This window comes from Ammospiza caudacuta, chromosome 8 (genome assembly GCF_027887145.1).
Source record: "Ammospiza caudacuta isolate bAmmCau1 chromosome 8, bAmmCau1.pri, whole genome shotgun sequence".
Taxonomy (NCBI): Eukaryota; Metazoa; Chordata; class Aves; order Passeriformes; family Passerellidae; genus Ammospiza; species Ammospiza caudacuta.
In genome coordinates this window covers 34,246,043-34,266,112 of record NC_080600.1, presented here as the reverse complement: position 1 = coordinate 34,266,112, position 20,070 = coordinate 34,246,043, and the positions used below count along the sequence as shown (strand labels likewise).

The following is a 20,070-nucleotide window of genomic DNA, read 5'->3' as shown; positions in this document are numbered from 1 at the left end:
CTTAATGTGCTTCCTGCCTCCTCCCCAGCCCTAATTACCCACCTCCCCAGAACTCCTTCATTTTTTTATTCATTTCATATATGAAAGGCTCCTCTGCCACCTTCTCAGAACTCTCCTCATTGGCTTCCCATTCTCACTCCCTGGGACACATCCCTCTCACAGTAATTGTAAGCCAATAATTCACATGAAGTCTTTGAGGTGATTGTATATATGGCACATAGCACAGATCAAAGAAACCAATGCTTCCAGCAGTGAAATAAGAGAGAGGAAATGGTCCTTCACTAAGTGGATTTTATCTCAGTCAGAGAAGCCTGTCCCAGGTGCTGTGCCTGGTGGAATTATGCAAGTCCTTGAGGGTTAATATGGCATGTTGCAAAAAGGAAAATTCTATACATTTGCTTTATGCATCACTTCAAGGGTCTTTTGACACTGCTAAAAGACAAAAACTTAGAGGTGATGTGGAATGTAAAAGGAAGCAAAGTTGGTTTTTAATCTTTCTTATACTGCTTTTCCAGACAGTCAGCTAGGACCCATTTCTAGGAAATGCTTCCCTTGACTAAAAGGGCAGCTACAATTGCTCTACTTAATGGACTGTAATAAAATAAACTGCCTCCTATTAGCAAGAAGGATCATATCATCAGTTTTGTAATGCATTTTATTACAGAACATACAGCATTAGAATTTTCAAATGCAATGTGGGGAAGTAATGTACAAAACAGTTGAAGTGGATGTCATATAATCACAAATGTACTAATAGTTTCCTTTCTCTCAAACATCACAATATCAATGTTTCCTCTTTAAAGCCATCTTTTCCCACCTAAATCACATACTGCATTTCCACATTTTGCATTCTATTATCCACCAAAGCCATCTTGCATCTTTTTAGACAAAGAGTAGCTTGCAGAACATTCCTTCCTTCTGAGGAACATGAACCCTTGGCAGGTGTAACGCTCCAAAACCAGTATGAGCACGGTTCAAATACTTGGATTATTTATTCTTGGATATTCCTCTCTCCCACTGACTTTGCTGTTGAGCTAGAGCTTCTCTGTATTTTTCTAGACTAACTCTGCCTGGTGTCAAATGATGTTCTAAATTAGGAACTCCTAAATTTCATCTGGCACTTCAGAATGGGCACACTTTTAGTTAATGGGTATAATGTGCTTCTGCTGACAACTAATAGGAGTTTTCCCAATACTTTCATTAGGAATTGCAACTCTACACTGGACAGGAGTCGACATATCTGACACATCTGTGACTTTCTTCCTTGAGAAACCAAATGTCACATTATTTATTTCACTCAGTGGGCCCTGAGTTTAATAGCACCCTCTCAGTAGAATAACACATCAGTTCCCTTTTTCAAGCAGACCTGTCTGAGGAAGAGGCCAGAGGTGGGTGTGGGAAGGGAGGAAGGCAGTGTCTGCTCGGTGCCATGGGGGCTCACTGCCCAAACCTGCACAGGGAGCAGGATGCAGGAGAACTGCTGCAGCTGTTACTGCACCCTCTTCCTCTTAACCATTTGCTTATACCCCCCTCCAAACCTGTCTCCTGTCTATGAACTTTGCATTATTAATCACATTCCCACCACTCTTCCACTCACTGAACTCTTTCTGTTGTTCCAGGCTGGTCACATCACCTGGGAAATGGGAGCTACAGCTGCTGTGGGAGCAGGAGCTGCAAGTTATCCACACTTTCTGCTCCCTCTCCCTGCACAGCAGCAGCACCAGGGCAGCCCCAGCAGCCTGCACAGCTTCCCATTGCCTGCTCCACAGGGAAAATCACTGGCAGAGCTGTGTTTTTCAAAGGGAAACCTTGGTTTACACAGGGCTGATGGTTTTAACTGTAAGCCTGCTACTTCACTGCTCCTTGAAGACTAGATGTGGCCTGTGGTTTGCCACTAGACTTTCTACAAAGCCGGCCTGATCCAAATAAAATGTTTCTTCCACCACAAGCTTCCAATGAAATTCACTTGTGGCATTTTCTAACTCCTTCTTTTGGAGTTCTCCTTTGTGTAGTGGACTGTGTAGGAAGTCAGGAAGCAGAAGGGGAGGTGAGGACAGAGAGAACATGCCAAGCCCCCTCTGCCCCCTGTTGGGGCTGACCCCCACAGTGTTAGAGCAGCTCCTCTCTCTGCTGTGAGCAGCTTACAGTGCAGACCCTCAGCTCAGTCCAGCTGGTGACTGTATTGTTTATACTTAACATGGACAACGCTGATTACATCATGATAGATGGTTTTCATTCACATCCATGTTGGGGTAGTAAAATTGGTGTGGAATCAACAGAAAATGATGTGGAAATTCCTACAAAAGTCAAATTGGGTGCCAGTTACAAATGATTTCCAGAAAAGCTGGAAAGTACAGAGTGTAAGTATAATTTTTTTGTCTTTTTTTGGTATTTATTCAAGTGTAAAACATGTGGACTCTTGCCTGAATTCTTCTCCCTGTCCAGATTTCCACCAACCAATTATCATTTCTCAGATAGTTCCAATACTTGGATCTACGTTGATTGTGGGGTTTTTGTTTCAAACAACATTCAATCTAGACTGGGATGCATTTTTTAACATTACCGGTGACTAAAAATATTTTCCCTGTTACCCAGTAAAACACAGTAAAGCCTCAGTTCTAGTTTCAAAATTATATATATCTGTACATATGTATTTCTCCATTAGCTGGCAAGGAATAAATTTGTTGAACAGTGAGGGTCAGGGCTTCGCCAGCAGCTGAAATGTGTTATTTATCAGCAGATCATTACAGTCAGCACTGCACAGCATGTGAACTTCCTCACGCCCCTCTGCCAAAGCTCCCCACATGGCTGACCTGCCTGCTGACTTGAGCTTCAAGGAGCTTCCAGTCTCCATCTGGAGATTCAATCTCACTGCACTGCATGTGCCTATGTGATAGCCCCACTCTTCCTTTCCCTTGGCCCCAGCACAGGAAAGTAAAACCCTAAAGGCCTGAATGGGGACAAAGTTTCTCTACAGAAAGCCCTGCTCTCTCTCACTGATTTGAGTGGGAGAAGCCCAGGCTCTGACTGGCACTCCTTCTGTTTATTTTGGCAATAATATGAGTTATTCAGCACACAACTATACAGACTTCTGTAAGTTGTAATGCCTGTAATTTAAATATTTTGTGTGTCCAGGCAGTGTCTGCTATTTCTAAATGTTCTAATACAGAGGATCTCTAGGAGGAAGAAAGTGAATTGATTTGCTTTTAAAATCTGGGGTACTGCAATACCAAAGGTTTCAAAAATTAACCTTCCTTAAAATACTGTGTGTTTTAGTCCTTGTGTCCCTTTCCCCCCTCCCCCTCCCATTTTTAAGAACTTTTCAGGCAATGAGAACACCTGAAATTTTTGAAATCAGAGATGTCCAGAAAATGAAAGTCCTTGTCCATTTTAGAACAGGTTTCCTGAAATATCATCCAATGAATATAGAGAGATATTTTAAAATACTCTGAAACCTTGTTTATGTTCAGAATTTTATCTTGGAGTTTGAGCTTTCACAGGTTATTAGAGTTATCATTTGATTAGAACTAAATTACATGTCCAGGTTATACAAAAAGAGCTGTGTCTCCCTCCAGGAGATGAAGAGTAACTGGGCTCTGCTACCATACCTGAGTAGAATGCAACTGAGAAATTGAAGGTCCCAGGAAACTCTAAAATTCAGTACACAGACACATTGGTGGCTATTTCTATAGTGGAGACAGCACTCAGGCTGGATTTAGCTCTGGACATTTTATGAAACAAGTACTTTCCAGTCTGAGATGGTGAGACTACATCAAAGAGGCCTGAGAAAGGCAGCTCCAGAGGAAAAGCACATCAATGTTTTACATCAGTCTACACATGTGAAATGTGATGTTAAAGGGTCTGAAACCCTTCCAGGAAGAATTTTAGGGACTCAAAAACTGAGAAGATTAAAAGCACGGATTTGGGAATATAAAACAAGAAAGAAAGAAGATTCTTTAAGAAAATGTAGAAGTCAAGAAAAGGCAAGCAGCGCCTGAGCAGGGAGAAGCTGATTGTGTATTTAGTTAATGTGAGGCAAATGAAGAAGAGAAGAGCAGAATCCTGGTTTTGTCAAACTGGAATTGCTCAAGACAGCCTGTTTTACAAAGGCAGAAACACATTCTCACTGCTTCTTCCTTCATCTCAAAAGTTTCATGTATTTTCTGACTTGCCTAGACCTTACACATATCAATCTCAGAATAACTCATGCAAAGAGCTTTGCTGTTGCATTGCCTAGACTTATATCACACCATCATTTCATGCCTTTGCAGGAGGTAGAAAGGAAACTCCCTGGAGACTTCCTTCAATGCCACAGAAGAGTGCTTGGAAACAAGGACTTCTCAAACTTAAACTTGAACTTGAACTGATCTGACGGCCTTTCAGCTTTTAACATTATTAATTATAATAAATACTTTCTAAATAATAATAATTCACAAATAATAGTATTGAATAATAATAATAATAAATTATAAAATTATATTAATAAGCAGTGGTCATCTGAATAATCCCAAAGAAATTGAAAAAAGAAAGTGATGCACTGACCAAAGTACAGCCACTGCTGGGAAGAACAGAAGTGAAAGTCCTCCTTATAGCATATGACGCAGAAGGAACAGGGAGAATGTTACTATTGTAGCATTTAGAATTAAAACTCTGCTCTTATGCATCCCTGAGTGGTTCTGCAGTGACTCTTATTTCAGAGGGACTCATGTGAATTCAAGGTTTTCCCAACAGGAGGATTGATTATACAACGATGGAGCTTTTTCAGTCCTAGCAAGTCTTAGAAATATTTAGTAAATGCATTCAAAACCAATGTCAAGTATCTTGTTCTGCGCTACTGAAGATTAAGTTTGTTTCAGCAATGTGCTTCTCAGTGATGTTTTAAAATAACACTAATAAGTAGCTGATTAAAAAAACCATCCTCATGAGATCCCCCTGCTCCCGAATCTGCTTTTCTTCTGCAACTCCTCCTGGGTCGGTCCAGGCAGACACATTAGTGAAACAACTGGGTAATGCATTAACTAGAGAAGATTCAGAAACTGGTGCTTTTGATGGATATACAGACTAGATAGACACAAATCTGAGAGCTCAGGACCTTCCACTGAGAATACCCCACCTCTGTGGCCTGGAATTTTATTTGTGCCAACAAAGACTTCGCACAAAATCACCTAACAAGGCACCAAGCACTTCTGCATTAAGAAAGCCAAGGCTTTAGTGCTACACAGTTTTCTAAAGTAAATTTCCTGAAACTCATGCTTGAAATTGCCCACAGACTCCAAGAAGTGAAAACAATAATCATAGTGAATCAAACCACAAAAACATTCTTATTTCGGTGCTGTGACAAGTAGATAAATCTATTCATAAGCTTAGTAAAAGAAGCTTGGAAAAAAAAGCCAGATTCTTGTGCTAATGTCTACCAAATATACTCATTATATGACAGAAAAGCAGATTAACTTTCACCAAAAGCAACACAGAAAAATTACTCTTGGATATTACTATGCCTGCTACATACAACAGTTTGCTGGGGGAATTTGGTTTACAAGTCACATGAAGTGTATCTGCTGGCAACATGAAATTTACACTGGTGATGAACACCTCATGTTAGCACTTACAGAAAAACTGGTCATCCTTGCAACAAAGTCTTATTTAAAGCATGAGAAAAGGAACAGATTGCTCCCTACCTTCTCTGCATCTTGCTCAAAAAGCCGGAGTTGAAAGCACTGGTCCAGTTTCAACTTGCGGACATGCCACATCTGATGCAAGTGTTGCCGGGTAGAATGCAGCTTGTCTAAAAGGCTGGTGATCTTTGGCACAAGACTTTGAAAATCTGCACTTCCAGGAATGCAGTTCCTACCAGAGAAACCATCGCTGGATCTTATGCATTGTAATAACCTCTGGCCCTCACGATCCAGTTCTTCCACAGGAGCTTTAATCACTTTTTTCTTAAGCTGTGTGTGCTCATCAATCAGCCTTCTTGAGCCCTCAACGTCAACTGGAAACTCTTTCCTAGCCAACATTTCCTGGAGATCCTCCAGCCTCGATAATAGATGGATGGCACTGTTGAAAAACTCTTCCAAGGAGACACGCAGCTCTATCCATTCATCGTGGTTGTAATCCAAGGACCCTTCAAACTCATCTGTCAGTTGAGAAGGATCCACGAGCTTTGCCAGGCCTTCCACAGACACCATACTTGTCTAAGGAAGGGAAAAGGACAGCATTTAAATCAGGAACCATCCAATCAGAATTAACAGCACAACCCATAAACAGCAGGGAGTGAGTATTTTCCTCATCAATACATAATTGAAGGAATATTGTAAAGGATGTCAAGGACTGTGTATAATTTTGATACATTAATTGGACAGAAAACTTTGCTTCTAATGGCATTTATTAAGTTAGTTAGTTAGTTACTTACTTACTTACTTATTAAAAGATGTGATATATACTGGAATAATGCCTATCTTTTTCATCTGGCCTAACTATCAAAAACATGTAGTGAAAAAGTTTCTACCACAGATTTCATCACACATTTCAGCCCAGTTGGATACTGAAGACTTCTTACTGCAGCTATTAGATATCTGGACATGGTTGTTCACTAAATGGGTACATGGCATGTCAGGCACTCTGCTACTTGTGTTACACCCCAGCTAGCAGCTACACAGAAAAAAAAAGTTTCAGGTATTTGAACTGAAGCAGGTATTGCAAACTGCCTTAACAAAACTGCCTCAACAGCTGAGTTTCTTATTCCAAATTATTCTAGTTGGCTTTTTGCCACTCTTTGATATTAGCAATTTCTAATGTAATTAAGCGAAAATCAATGTGAAAGTGAAATGCCATTGAAGTATTAACAACTAGAATTTATTGCCAATAGAAAGTACTGCTCACGAATCATACACAATCAATGAGAAATGGTTTTAATTCATTCAGACTCTGTAATTGGTGATAGAGAAAAGCACTGAGTGTCTGGAAAGAAGGTTACAGTTTAAGGACACAGCAACTGAAAGCTTTTCCCATTTGTTTAAGACAAAATACTTCTTTCTGAAATTAGGAGCATAGGGTTTCATATGCAACTAGAGATTTTCAGTGCTCTCATGTTAACACCCAAGCTGGCAGCCCTTAAAGGCTTTTCTCTTCATCAGTGACTGCACATCTATCCCCTAAATATCAGGCCTCTAAAGAATGTCAGAGCTTGTGCTTTTCAGAAATGGAGGCACCCAATAATCACAGCACTCTTGTAGAAGTCATCTACAAAGAAAAACACCTAAAATCCTGACCATAACCCTAAATTATGTCCAAAACAGCAGGCTAGCCACTGGTTAAAGGTTAACAATAGGCTTTTTCTTCCAATTTGTATCCATCCAAAAACATCAGGCATTCTGCAATGTATTAAAATTGAGATTGTATTGAACTTAAACTCAGGAGAAAGATTATTTTAAAATGCTCTTGCAATATTCCTTGTTTTGAGGAAAAGGGAGCACAGTGGGAGGAGCAGACAAACATTGGGACGGTAAGTATGCTGCTTCAGAGCATTTTCAAATTTTTATACCTCCTGACCTGGACACTGAGACCTTGAAGATAATTCAGTTTAGAGTTTAACTACCTGTCAGGGAAATACTTCTCTTCATGGCTAACACTATGGCATCCCCCTGCAGTCTGTCAGGCTAATGGAAACATTACTGTAATCATGCAGAGAATTTGACATTATAAGACAGTAGAAAGGCTTTTCATTTCTCAAATTCAGCAGAAATTTTCTTTATTCAGGTTTGATTTTTTACGTAATTCTTCAAACTCTAATGAAAAGAGTTTTAGTGAGGCAGGTAGGTGCTTACAGTTTCCTAGGCATTGCTCATCCTTCTTTTTGAAATCAATTTTAAAAGTGCTGTCCACTGTTTAGCCTCCTTCTGCAGGAGAAGGAAAATAGTCTTGAAGGCACCTCTGAATTAATGCTAAATAAGCTGCCTGGTCTATTCCTCAAAGTGACAGAAAACTTTGGAATCCACATACATCAAACAAACACTTTTATTTCTCTCTCTGTGTGAAGATCTATGTACATGCTTCACTCTGACTGTGGCACAGAAACACTGTGCCAGAATCTCACTCCCCAACATCCAGCTCATCAGAGTCCACTAAGGGTCCCACAGTGCCCTGGCACACACATAAAACTTCTTTAGCTCAAAAGAGAAATCTGGCCTTGAAAGAATCCTTTCAATAGAAGTTCCTTGATTGTGGTGTGTATATTGCAGTGTGGACCACAGCTTGGGAAATTTTTGTTTGAATCATGGAATTGAAGGACTCAAACCATTCTATCTTTCTGAGTGTCTGCAGGTGGTCCAATACACAGTGAAAGCACCGACTCTCCTCCTCCAGCCCAAAAATTTGTGAACCATTGGACACCCATGTGAACAACCCTGCAGACAGACTAAGGCTGAAAGGCTCTGATAACACACACAAAATGAAAATACCCTTAATGCATTCCAGCAAATGAATCCAGAGCTTTTTAAACAATACAGACTCAGAGCTGTAAACATGAAGCATAACTTGGTCACAGTTTACTCTTTGCTATCATCACAACAACTCCATATAAAAAAATATATGTCAAGCCTCCACAAGGTATTTATTAATTTTAAAACCAAACAAATCTTCTAAAATACATACTTGAACTCTGTTATTTTATCTGTCCTCAAAGGTACCAAGGAGTGTAAAAACTTATTTAATCAAAGCAAAATTTATGAGTTTACTGGATTTTGTAAAACAGGGGTGAACATTTACAAGCACTTAAAATGTGATAATAATGAAAAATTGTGTTAATGAGTAACACCAATCTAATTCCCCACAGCAATTCATGGGTCCTTGCAAGAACAGGTTGAAAATAAGGACACACTTATATCACACTGACTTCAACAAAACTTAAATATATACTAAAATACAGTCTTCCATTGCAGTAAACGTTAAGAGCTATAGCCAAATTCTCTTCTGTGTTCCAGAGATGCAAAATCTCTGTGTCTCTGAAATTAATGGATTGGTAAAACAGCCAACAATATAAGTGTTTCTCAGTGAATTATTAAAAAACAACACAATGACTAAGTCATAGTGTGGCATGATTGATATATGAGCACTTCGTGCACCTGAATTTCAGCTTCTTTTTGGGCAAGAAGCTGAAATTCACAGCAAACTGAAGTGCTACAGAGAAGACAGCTGGTTTGTCTTCATCAACAACAAAGTAAGTAAAATTCACCTTAATTATGCAATTATATACTGGTTACTTCTCAAAGGACATGCCTGAAGCACCTTATCCTTCATAAAAGTTGTTAATGCTATCCCTGAAATGTAAATCTAAATGGAATGAAAGAGGGGAAAATTTAGCAAATATCTTTTAGCAAAAAAAAAACCACTAGTGAAAGTTGGGTAGAGGTAAACTAACAAACTCATACATTTGCATCTAGAAAACTGTATCTTTAGTATTTTGATGGATTTAGTGTTGTGGTTTTTTTGGGTTTTTTTTCCTATGAGAAACAAAGGAAAGACTTAATGCAACATCACCAAAAATCATTATCATCAAAAAAAAACCCTCAGCAAAATGAACTATGTGAACTTCTGGGATAAAATATGCAATTCATTTCAACAGTGTGCTCAGAAAACAACCTGATGCCAGGGCATCAGCCTACTCCTGCACTCAGATGTATTTTTTGCTTTCAGTCACAGGGGGTTTTTACCTGAAGAAAAGTTCTTATCAGAAATGATGCTTTACAATTCATTTCTACGCGGCTCTCACCTCAAAGATGAACTTGGAACTGCCGAAGTTTGTTTTCTGCTTCTGCCAAAAATTATCAGGTTTTATAATCAGGGCAACATGAATCTCAGCAGGAAAGGCTTCTTGAAGGGTTTTTAGGAGAGGCTTGATCAAATCCCATTTGGATCCCCGCATATCGATAATAACAGTGAATCCTCTTTTGCAAACATCTTCACTGCAAGAATAAAAGCACATCATGATAATTAATATTGTGGGCAGCCACAGTGAGACTTGGCTTGTGTTGCTGGTGTTTGGTGCTTCAGAGCAAAGCAAGGAACGATTAACATAAAAGACAAGAGATAGTACAGTATAAAGGCTATAAGAAAGGTCATATTATATTGACTATAATGTAATTTACATGCAATGCAAGCATCTAGATTACAGTTTAATCTCTAATTTTCCAAACACGTGTAATTCAAATATTCACTAAAAAGCATACATACTTTCACACAATTGGAAACAGAATCAAATACATCTGTATAGAAGCTCTTTATGTGTACATACAATGGATTCTGCTTTCAACATATTGAACCCAGCCAAAGTCAACAAGCAGAGTCCTGTGCCTTAGCATTACCAGCTACTTTTAAATTTGGGTGCCTTCATTTTTAGAGGCCTCTTAAAAAAGTTTAACTTCCAGAAAAGTGTCATGTCCAGAAAAATGCCTTGCAATTACTCCTGGTCAGGAAGGTCCTTGTGACTCAGCATGTGCACTGTTATCATTGGGGCCCTTTCCCCTCACAACTGATCTTTCAAATGCTGCTGCAGGACCTTTTTCAATCTGCAGTTCAGACTTTCCCCCCCACCCTGTGCTCCTCCCTTCTCAGAAGTCCAAGGCAGCTATCTAGCCTGGTCACTGGCAATGCATGGAGCCCAACAACACCACAGCATTCCCTTGCAAACACATCTCTTCTTTTTCCTCACAAGGAGAGAGGAGAAAGAATAAAAGGACATGTCAAGTCAAATCTGTGCAGCTTTCAGCATAACTTTTCAAGGGACATAGTAGTATTAATCCTCAGAAAAAGAGGTTTGGGTATAATGTAGAAATTGCAAAACTGTTAAGACTCCAAAGAAATATTCCCAGTGCACAAACACACAGGAGCATTTTCACTGCATTCTACCTATTTAACATCTTAAAACACTCTTTCTGATAATAAGATCCATCTCCTACATATTCAGTGGAAAACAGCTCTATAAAGCTTATAACTAGGTTTCTGGGCTGGAACAAGGACAGGAATATACTTCAGAGGAGGCACACTGGATGGATGTATGTTGAGAGTTTGCTAACGTGAACAGTCTCAACACAGTGCCAGACAGGAGCCCTCAGAGACAACAAGCTTGGTCCTCTGCCTTAATATTACTGGCACATCCAGAGCACACTGCATACAATAGCCAGTGCAAAGGAAAACAGGAGAGACCAGGCACTTCCAAACACTGTCAGGAATACAGATATTTTTATTCTCCTTTTACCTACTGCTGAAAGGTCAGACATCTGATCCTTTCATAACTAATGCCAAAAAAAAGGCTGTAAAAGAAGCTTTGTTGGGGGTGCTACCACCTCTTGCCTTTTGGAACAAGAGTTGAGACAAGGAAGCAAATCAGAAAGCAACTAATAGAAAGGGCTTTGTGTTTTGTGTTATTTTTCCTTTTTTTCTTGCAAAGCTTTAGAGGATACTTCAGGAACTTCTGCCAAATCACTGATCCCTGTAAACCTGAACACCTATTCCTAGGGATTTCTTCAAACACTTGACAAAGAGATGCAGGAGCCATACAAGACACATGGAGAGCCCCAAGAGAGGACAAGTAACAGGTAAGTGCAATCTGTCTTTTCTGATATAAACAAATAAATACACCACCACCATCCATTGCAACCACAGCAAGGCATAGACAGTACCAGCTTCATTCCAACTCCCCTCACCACTGCCAACCTGACAGCTTACCTAATTTGATGTAAAACAGTAAATTAATACTTACTGATAAAACCTGTTTCAGTAAGCAGAACAGGAATGTCCTAGAAGACTGAAGTATTTTGTTTATGAGCCTGAAGTCTTAGACACAAACAGATGCAAAATCAAACTCTAGCTGTAGAGCAAAGGCAGTGTGATACCTTGGCACCCTTGATTACATACCACCATGACTAGAAGTTCAGCCTGCATTAAAACAGATATTCCAGGGAGGGAACCAGGAACTGTCAATACAGACTGGAGTCTGTCTGCTGAAGGTTTGCAGCCTCTCCAGCCTGTGAGGTGCAGAGAAGCAGTGCAGGGAGCAGTAATGCTACCCACACCCATCAGCACATGATGCCTAAGTGTGTGTGTGCAAAAAAATGCTCCAAAACACCCCAAACTCCCACTGTCCTGTCTCTGGAGACTTCATAGCAGATTTTCAGTAGAAGAAAAAATGGCAATGATTCCCCAGATTTTTCTGGTGGACAAAGGAGAATGGTCACTGATCCTGAGGATCATTCCCAGCCTGGGAATGTTTTCTGATTCTTTCCCTGGAACAAGCAGTTATTCACTACCAGCACTATCCACAATCCTTGTAACCAAACCAAATTTCCTACAAACTTAGTACATTTTCAAGTATGAAACTGATGGGAAAGAGGGATGGAAAGGGAGGAAAGGAAGAAGAATAATCACAGAATTCTTATGTTCAAAACACATCAACAGGTAACCACTCTTACACCAATAATACAAAACTCCAAACAATGCTCTTTATTATGAAGACAATTTTCCAACTTCATTAATCACATAGGCATGTAAACTCCTGTCTGAAATATGAAAGTGCTAAAGTGGATGCCCCTTTTCAATTGTAGTGCAGGAAACATACAAATGGACAGTTTTTACCATTTTGAGAAAATCCAACTCTATTTCAAGAGTGTTGATGACATTCTTGCAGAAGTAATTCTGCTTGCAAATTTTTTTCTTTAATGTGATGAATGGTACTAACCTGCACAAGATCTGTGGGTCTTTAGTCTCATCTCCACAATTTGATTCCCCCAGCACAGTGATAACTCCACATTGTTCTGACTTTTTGCAGAAAATTAGCACCTGATTTCTAAACCTGCTTGTCAAAAGCTATTATTTAATGGTGTTTAAACTGTTGCAAGACAGAAAGCTGCCTGTTCATCATTTCTACTTTCAGTTGCAGAGCTTGCTGCAGAGAGGGTGCCTTAGAGAGCGCTTACCCTGTACAAACAGGTAGCCAGATTCTAATCAAGTACTAATATCTCAAAGAAAGACTTGTGAGATAAGAAAACTATTTAGAGTACAATCTCTTCAGGACAGGGACCATTTGCCATGCTGTATTTGTTTAAGGAGCCTGCCTTGCTGGAGGTCTTCAGCTGAATATATTCATACTACAGTCTTCAGCTGCCTAGAATAAATTCCAAAAAATTACTTTTCAGGAAACTATAAATGCAAATCCAGGGAATTAAAAATAATGAGTAATAATGGTCTGCAAAACCAAAATTGAACATGGATGTGAAAGCACAAAAGGCTAACATAATTGTGGGGCAATTTATTAAAAAAAAAAATTGCAATATCCAAATATTTCCCGCTATTGACAGCATCCTAAAAAATTGGCCTAGACATAATGAAGCTCTGATAAACTCTGGTGAGGCAATCTGGGACAATCTGTCATTTCTGACAGTCAGTCATTTTTCCTCAGTTACCTCAGCATGGATTGAGGAAATGATGTGAGGCTCCTTTTGAATGGACCAGCCATGCTTATTAACTTTATTGCTTAAAAGCAACAACTCAAACCCTTTCCAATTTAGCAATTGATCGGGAAAAGCATCAGTAGCAATCAAGCTTTCTCCACATTTCCCAAGCAAGACATGCCTTATTCCTGGCTCCCAAGATGATACATCAATACACATATCTATTACACACAAGTAACCACTTTAGGATGGCAATTAATGTTGATTGTGCTGCTTAATTTTTTCCGGTATTGATATTTGACCAGAAACTGGAAAAAACACTCAAATCAAGGTATTTGGACAATCCATCAGCCTTTTGGCTGTGCTCATCTGGACTAGATTTGCAATGGTGAGCAGAAATTGTTTGATAGTTGATAAGTCATTTCAGTTGCTCCACTGCTTTTGAGCAAAGACCATCTTCTAAGTCTAATAAAAATACCCAAGAATATTTGTGAAAATAATACTTATGATCTGGATTAAAAAAAAAAAAAAAAGGCACACAATTGAAACTCAGAAGCAGATGTGATAATTTTGTAAAAATAAATGGCTCGATTTTGGTTTCAAGGGTACTTTCATAAGGTTATTTTCTCAAATTTCCTCTTTAATTCAGGCACGCTCTAAATTGTATTTTCTTTGGCAAGAGCTTGGTCACTGGGTACCAAATGAATTTAAGGACTTCATGCTTTCTGATTAATCTTTCAGATACCTATTGATTATGTGTATTTTTCATCCTTATGGTTTGGCCCAAGCTTCTGGCACTTGGAAGCTTCAGCACTTGATTAGCTGAAATAACATAATATCTCCATTCCCATTTTGCAGTCATGAGTTAATGATGAAGCAGCACATTTAGCATTCCTGTTGGACTACTAAAAGCCCACATCTGACATGTCCAGCATCTCATTCTAAATATGATTTGTTAACAGGGAGAGCAAGGTCTCTTTTAAGGCAGGTCAGCATAACCTTGTCAGGAGACACTGTCAGAATAACAAGTAGCTCTTCAGGCATCAATACATAGGAGCAAAATCTGCAGGAAATTAATTATTTTTGAGATCACCCTGCCTTTGATAAATGTGGCTGTAGTCAGCCAATTGGTTCCCAAGCTGAAGGTGGAAAAGGGGAGGGAGAGGAGAAAAGCAGGTATGTAAAAGCTTCCAAGCACAAACTGTTATCCCAAAGGCCTCATTGCATACGAGAACTTACTAACTCTGCTGCCTAGCTTCCATATCAAAATGCACCAAGGATCACTTCAGTGATTTATGTGTTAATATTTTTGATTAATTGCAAATTTTTATTCATTTTGTGTGTGGTTTATTTACTCAGCTTGGAAATAAAACCAGACAGAAAGGTTTATAATAAGCATCACTTACAGACTTTCATTCTTTGGTTTCACATCACCACGCTGAGCCTGAATTTCACCTTGTCAATAGAAACAGTCAGTTCCTGTATTCATAATTTACTTTTCAGTACATTTAAAAGACCAGATAAAGCAATTTTTAGTAGACCTGTTTGCCAAGCACATCTGAACCAGCATTATTTATTAAAATCCTTTGCTCTAATTGATACTTCTCAGCAAATGGTACCTTGCTTATTATCCCAGTTAAGAAATGTGTTCCTGTGCTGTCAGTCTGAGCTGTCACCCACATCCCCAGTGGCTGCTCAGCAGCATGAGACACTGTCTTTTCAAAGATCCTGGGATACTTGTGACTCCTAATCCTCACATCTCCCTTCTGTGCTGCTATATCAGACACCAGGGGAGGAACTTAGTGGTGCATAACCCAAGAGCACCATCACTCTGGATACAATTCACAGCAAGCTCCCACCAGAGAACTTCAGCTACCTAAAAGATTGTAGGTGGACAATCATCATCCTAGATTTTCCTTCTTACATTTTTCAACTTGGTTTCACAATGCTTTTTTGTAATTAGAGGAGAAACAGCCACCCAGAGTCCACTTCCAATTAATCCTTTCTTCCTTACTGTGACCTAAATTTGTTTATTCTCTTTCAGCACTGGAAAGGAATTGCTCATTGTCACTTTTCTTTTTTAAAAAGAGAGAGAAAGAAATCAAAGCAGTTTCACAGTGGCTGAAGGTGGACATAAAGCAGTGATCTAGAGAAATTTCAGTGACATGTTGTAAAAAGACTTGGAGCCAGTGAGGTGCAAGCAAAGACAAACCTCCTGTCTCTGGATTCCAGCCACTGCTCTTAGGGGACATGAGGTGTGTCTGTGAATGGCACAAGAATGCAGATGTGTGGGCTGCACAACATCCACATTCAACCCCTGCCTCTGGCCCCAAGACAACAGGAAGGGAACAGGAAGGCAGAAAAATCCCATATATTGCAGCAGGAGCTAACTGGTGCCAGATGGGTTCTCCTGATATTCTCAAGAAACTCACTCATTTTGGTATTCAATTTTTACATCTAAGAAAAATGGCTCTGAGCTCCAAGCAATTCTGTTGTAAAATGATGTAAGGTAGGAAGAACAGACACCACCTAGGTGTAAGAAAAGCTTTTTCCAATATGTAACCATGATTCCATGAGGGCCTGGGGGTCATTCTGAGAGGTGCAGCTCCCACTGGCATCTCTGTCAGGGTTCAGCAGGGCTGTTTGAGCTCTCTTCCACGCAGGTAAAAATCTTGATCTGCATTGTTACAACACAGACCAGAACTGGGACCCAAAGCTCTGCAGGCATTTGGCCTCCTATTTAATTGAGCAAATAAACACTATTTGAGAAGCTTCCTGTCTTCATTCAAATAGCAAAGATATAAAACACAGCTGTGTCCAAAAAATGCATGATCGCAGCTGTTAAAGCCAAATCTGGAGGACAAATGCTATAATTTTTCAAATTTCTGTTAAGTTTCTGCTGGTAAATGATGCCTTCATCTAAACCCATTTACCCTCTTCCCCTTTTGTTGCTGCATGTCTACTATATTTGGATCAATATCTGGCAGGTCTTCCTTGAAACAGCTGCTGAGATAAATATGAAATTAATCAGGGCTTTGTTTTTTGTTAAAGCAGGGCCACATTTAAAGATTTGTTACTACAACAAAGAAATATTTGAACAGTACCATTCAACTCTCTCTTGAGCATTTAAAGTCTTGCATTTGAGATGATTTAGCAGAAACAAAACAAAAATGCTTTACCAAATGAAAATTATATGTTATTGAAATTTGCTAGAAAAAAAGAAATATTAGGGTTGTGTTGAAATAGAAACATACCATTCTTGAAAAGGTTTGGATGAGCAGAGGCTATTGGAAGCAAGTTTGAAGATTAAAATCCACTGGATTCCAGAGGAGAAATAGATATATAAGGCTGTGCTTAGCACAGAAAATAAATGGGTCTTTCTGCCTGTACTATGAGTTTTTTCACAGTTCAGGCAAGGAGACCATGAAGGTTGTTTCACATGCAGTCACTGTGAAGTTTAGTCTATGGTCAGCACTGCCAGATTTTCACATGAGGAAAGGGATATTTCGTCTGGGCAATGAGTGCTTGGGCTCTCAGACACGGCATCCTAATTTACCAGTTCTCAACATCAGTGACTTAACGAGTGAGTGAATGGTGCAGGGTGAACATCTCCAGGAATTCCAGTCAGCGCCATAAAACAGTCACCCCAGAGTGGAAAACCTCCAGATTGCAAATACATACATTTCCTTGAAACACGTTGTGGGAGGCAGAGAAACCCACAGGGGAAAGACCTTTACAGCACAGAGAAGCCTGCAAACATGCTCAGCTCATGCAAAGAATGATTAATGTAGGTCTAGACAGTCAACAGCAGCACCTGGTAAAATCCAATCATGTCCAAAGGCAGACACCAAGCCAAATTCCTTCCTGATGCAGGCAGGTATGACCACTCTGGGACTTGCACATTTGATCCAGAGCTTGACTGAGCTCAGAGATGACAAGAGGAGAAAAAACCTCTTCAAAGATGGTAAAATCACTTTTTCTACATAGTACTGACATCTCCTGCAGTAAGCACTCGTCAGTTCCTATACCCTGCTCCTGGCAGTGAGGGAGAGCAATGCACACCCATTTACTGAGGAACTGTAATTAAAATAAGGAGCTAGGGAGAGAAGATGAGATTCTACACATCAATTCAAAGTAAGATATTTCATGATGAGTGCAGGTTCTCATGAAAGTATTACTGAATTTAAAATTGAAAAAAGGCTTTTATAAGAGCAAAATATTCTGGTTTACCTTTTAAGATGATTTCTTTGTCATTTTTTCACTTTTTTTCATCTGTCTACTTTGAATTTTATCAAAAAAACTTTGAATTATATCAAAATATTTTGACTGATATAACATTTTAGAGGTATGTTTGTAGGAAATTTCTAAATATTTTAGATTTTTCCTCACTTAAAAACTTGCACTTCAAAATAGCAGATTCTTCCACAACTCTCTTAGCTTCTGCCCATTTGCAGTGCAGAGTTTTGCAGCATGAGCATTTGCAATAACTACTCCTTAAGACAAATAGGATTTTTTTCCAGAATCCACAGACATAAGGGCAAACACTGGATTCCAGTGCATCTGTCAGGAGGCATGGTTGAAACCCAGAAACACTCCATGGTCCATGGGTCTGTTTAGATCTCTACAAGAATTTCAGTTCTCTTTAGAATTGCAATTAAAAAGCTGATGCCTCTTTTTTTCCCTGGGCTGGACACTGAGGACTGACCATGACTAATAAATGACTGGTACTCTTTTTTTTTTTTTTCTTTTTGAGCTCCACCCGTACACAAACAAAGCAGGTTTTTGTAGGCACAATGATTTACCTAAAATAGTTCATTTATCAGATAGATGCTTCCTGCCATGCCAGGCTGGCTGAAGACTGCCTGTTGTATTACACCCAGAAGGACTTGCTCTGAAGCTACAAAATCAATCTATGCTTTAAGATACACTCGCAAAATCAATTTTTGTGTATTCATTCATACAGCAGACTTTATTCATTCTTTCAAAAAACCATTATGGCATTGAGAGTGGAAAAAGTTCTTTTTACAGAGTCCTCAGGAGACAGGGGAAACTGATGAGTTATTCCCAAGCCAGGTCCAAAACCTCTAGCTCACATCCAATTTATTCTGAATCTGTCTCCTAGAAAGGCCAGGCTCTCTCACTGTGTCTAGCAAGAGGGGCAAAGCCATGCCAATGAAGCCATGGATATGAGGCATCATCCCTTTTTATGTGTGGAGACATAAATGTGGGGGAGATCAAAATCACTGGAGCTGTCTGAGCACAAAGAGGTTGATAATTCAGTGTTTCAAAGGTAGTAGAAGATCCAAAAGACACTGTTGACATCCAGAGTGAGAAAGCTGAATCTAAAATGCTTCTGGAAAGCAAAAATGAATCCAACAATCAAAACCCTGGCAATAAATGTGCAAACCCCAGGTGAGTCACTCTCTGAGCTAACATTCTCTGAGTGTCTTCCCAAGATGACTTGGGGTATTTCTCCAGCCTCAGATACTTTCATCCTTGCAGGAGACTGAGCTCCTCAGGTGCCAGTGTGGTCTCCTCAGGTTTAGCATCCCTCGTGCCAGGCACTGTCCCACACTGATGGGAACTCACACATCGCTGACATGGCAATGCAGTTTTCATGTTGCTTCCCTTACAATCCTGAACTTTCAGCACGTTGCAAATAATTTCAGTTCTCCATCATTCTCTGCCTATCAGTCACCAATAACTGGAAAAACCAGAGGAATTCTTTAATCAGCTAAAGCAGGTTCAGATAAATGCTCTGAAAAGTAATTGCCCAGTTTCAACTGCCTGCTCCCTTTTCCTTATTAGCTCTATGGCTTCTCTATCAAAAGCACAATAAAACTTCACTGGCAAATCCATCTACAAGTGCCACATGTGAATGATCATCAACCTATTCATCTCAGGAACTACATACCCTAGGTGGTGCTTTCCCTGCTGACAGACCTGAAAATTATATTGACAAATTAGCATATGCCAGGTTAGTAATGATAGGAATCTGCTAGTCAGAAAACTTACAATTTATTGTAGATGTCAGCAAGCCCACAGTAATGAAAATCAGAGAGAGCAGATTCTTGAAATACTGCACCTAAGGATATTGGCCTAATACTGAGCCACTCATTAGGCCTGGAATAGGCACATGAAACACACATCAGGCCACATCTATTCCACCAGACTAATGGGTTTCCTACCTGTGAGTTAAACTAATGTCAGTATAACATCCTGTGTAGAAATGGGCCCAGTGTGGTGGGTTTCTGTAGTAAGTTGAACAACCACAGCTACCCCTTCCCCTCTCTGCCAGAAACAACTGATGAGGATCAACAGAATCCATTTCAGAGCTGCTCTGCAAACCCTTAGCCTCACACTGGACACATCCCCCGGTTTCAGAAAAGCCTGTGGCATGTGAGTCCCTGATACTGAGATAACACAAATACATGTAGCTATTTTCCTTGCAATTACAGCTTCACAAGTTATGCATTTTTTTTACACTTGGCTGGAGCACTGTAGTCCAAGGGATGAGACTGAGTCAGGTGAACCTTGTTGGGTTATTCACCCCCTTCTTGTGCATTATAACACACTTCTCTCTGTTGAAGCCACTGCATTTTTCCATTGAATATATTGTATCTACCAC

At 39.7% G+C, this 20,070-nt stretch overlaps 1 protein-coding gene across 1 annotated transcript in view; it reads right to left on the bottom strand.

Moving 5' to 3' along the window:
* KALRN (kalirin RhoGEF kinase) overlaps positions 1-20,070 on the bottom strand; it is a 466,558-nt gene that overhangs the window by 269,074 nt on the left and 177,414 nt on the right. Inside the window, exons 4-5 of the mRNA XM_058809387.1 lie at positions 9,767-9,959; positions 5,679-6,191 (exon numbers count right to left, since the gene is read on the bottom strand). Coding sequence (XP_058665370.1) covers positions 5,679-6,191; positions 9,767-9,959 — 706 coding nt within the window. The remainder of the gene's footprint in view (positions 1-5,678; positions 6,192-9,766; positions 9,960-20,070) is intronic.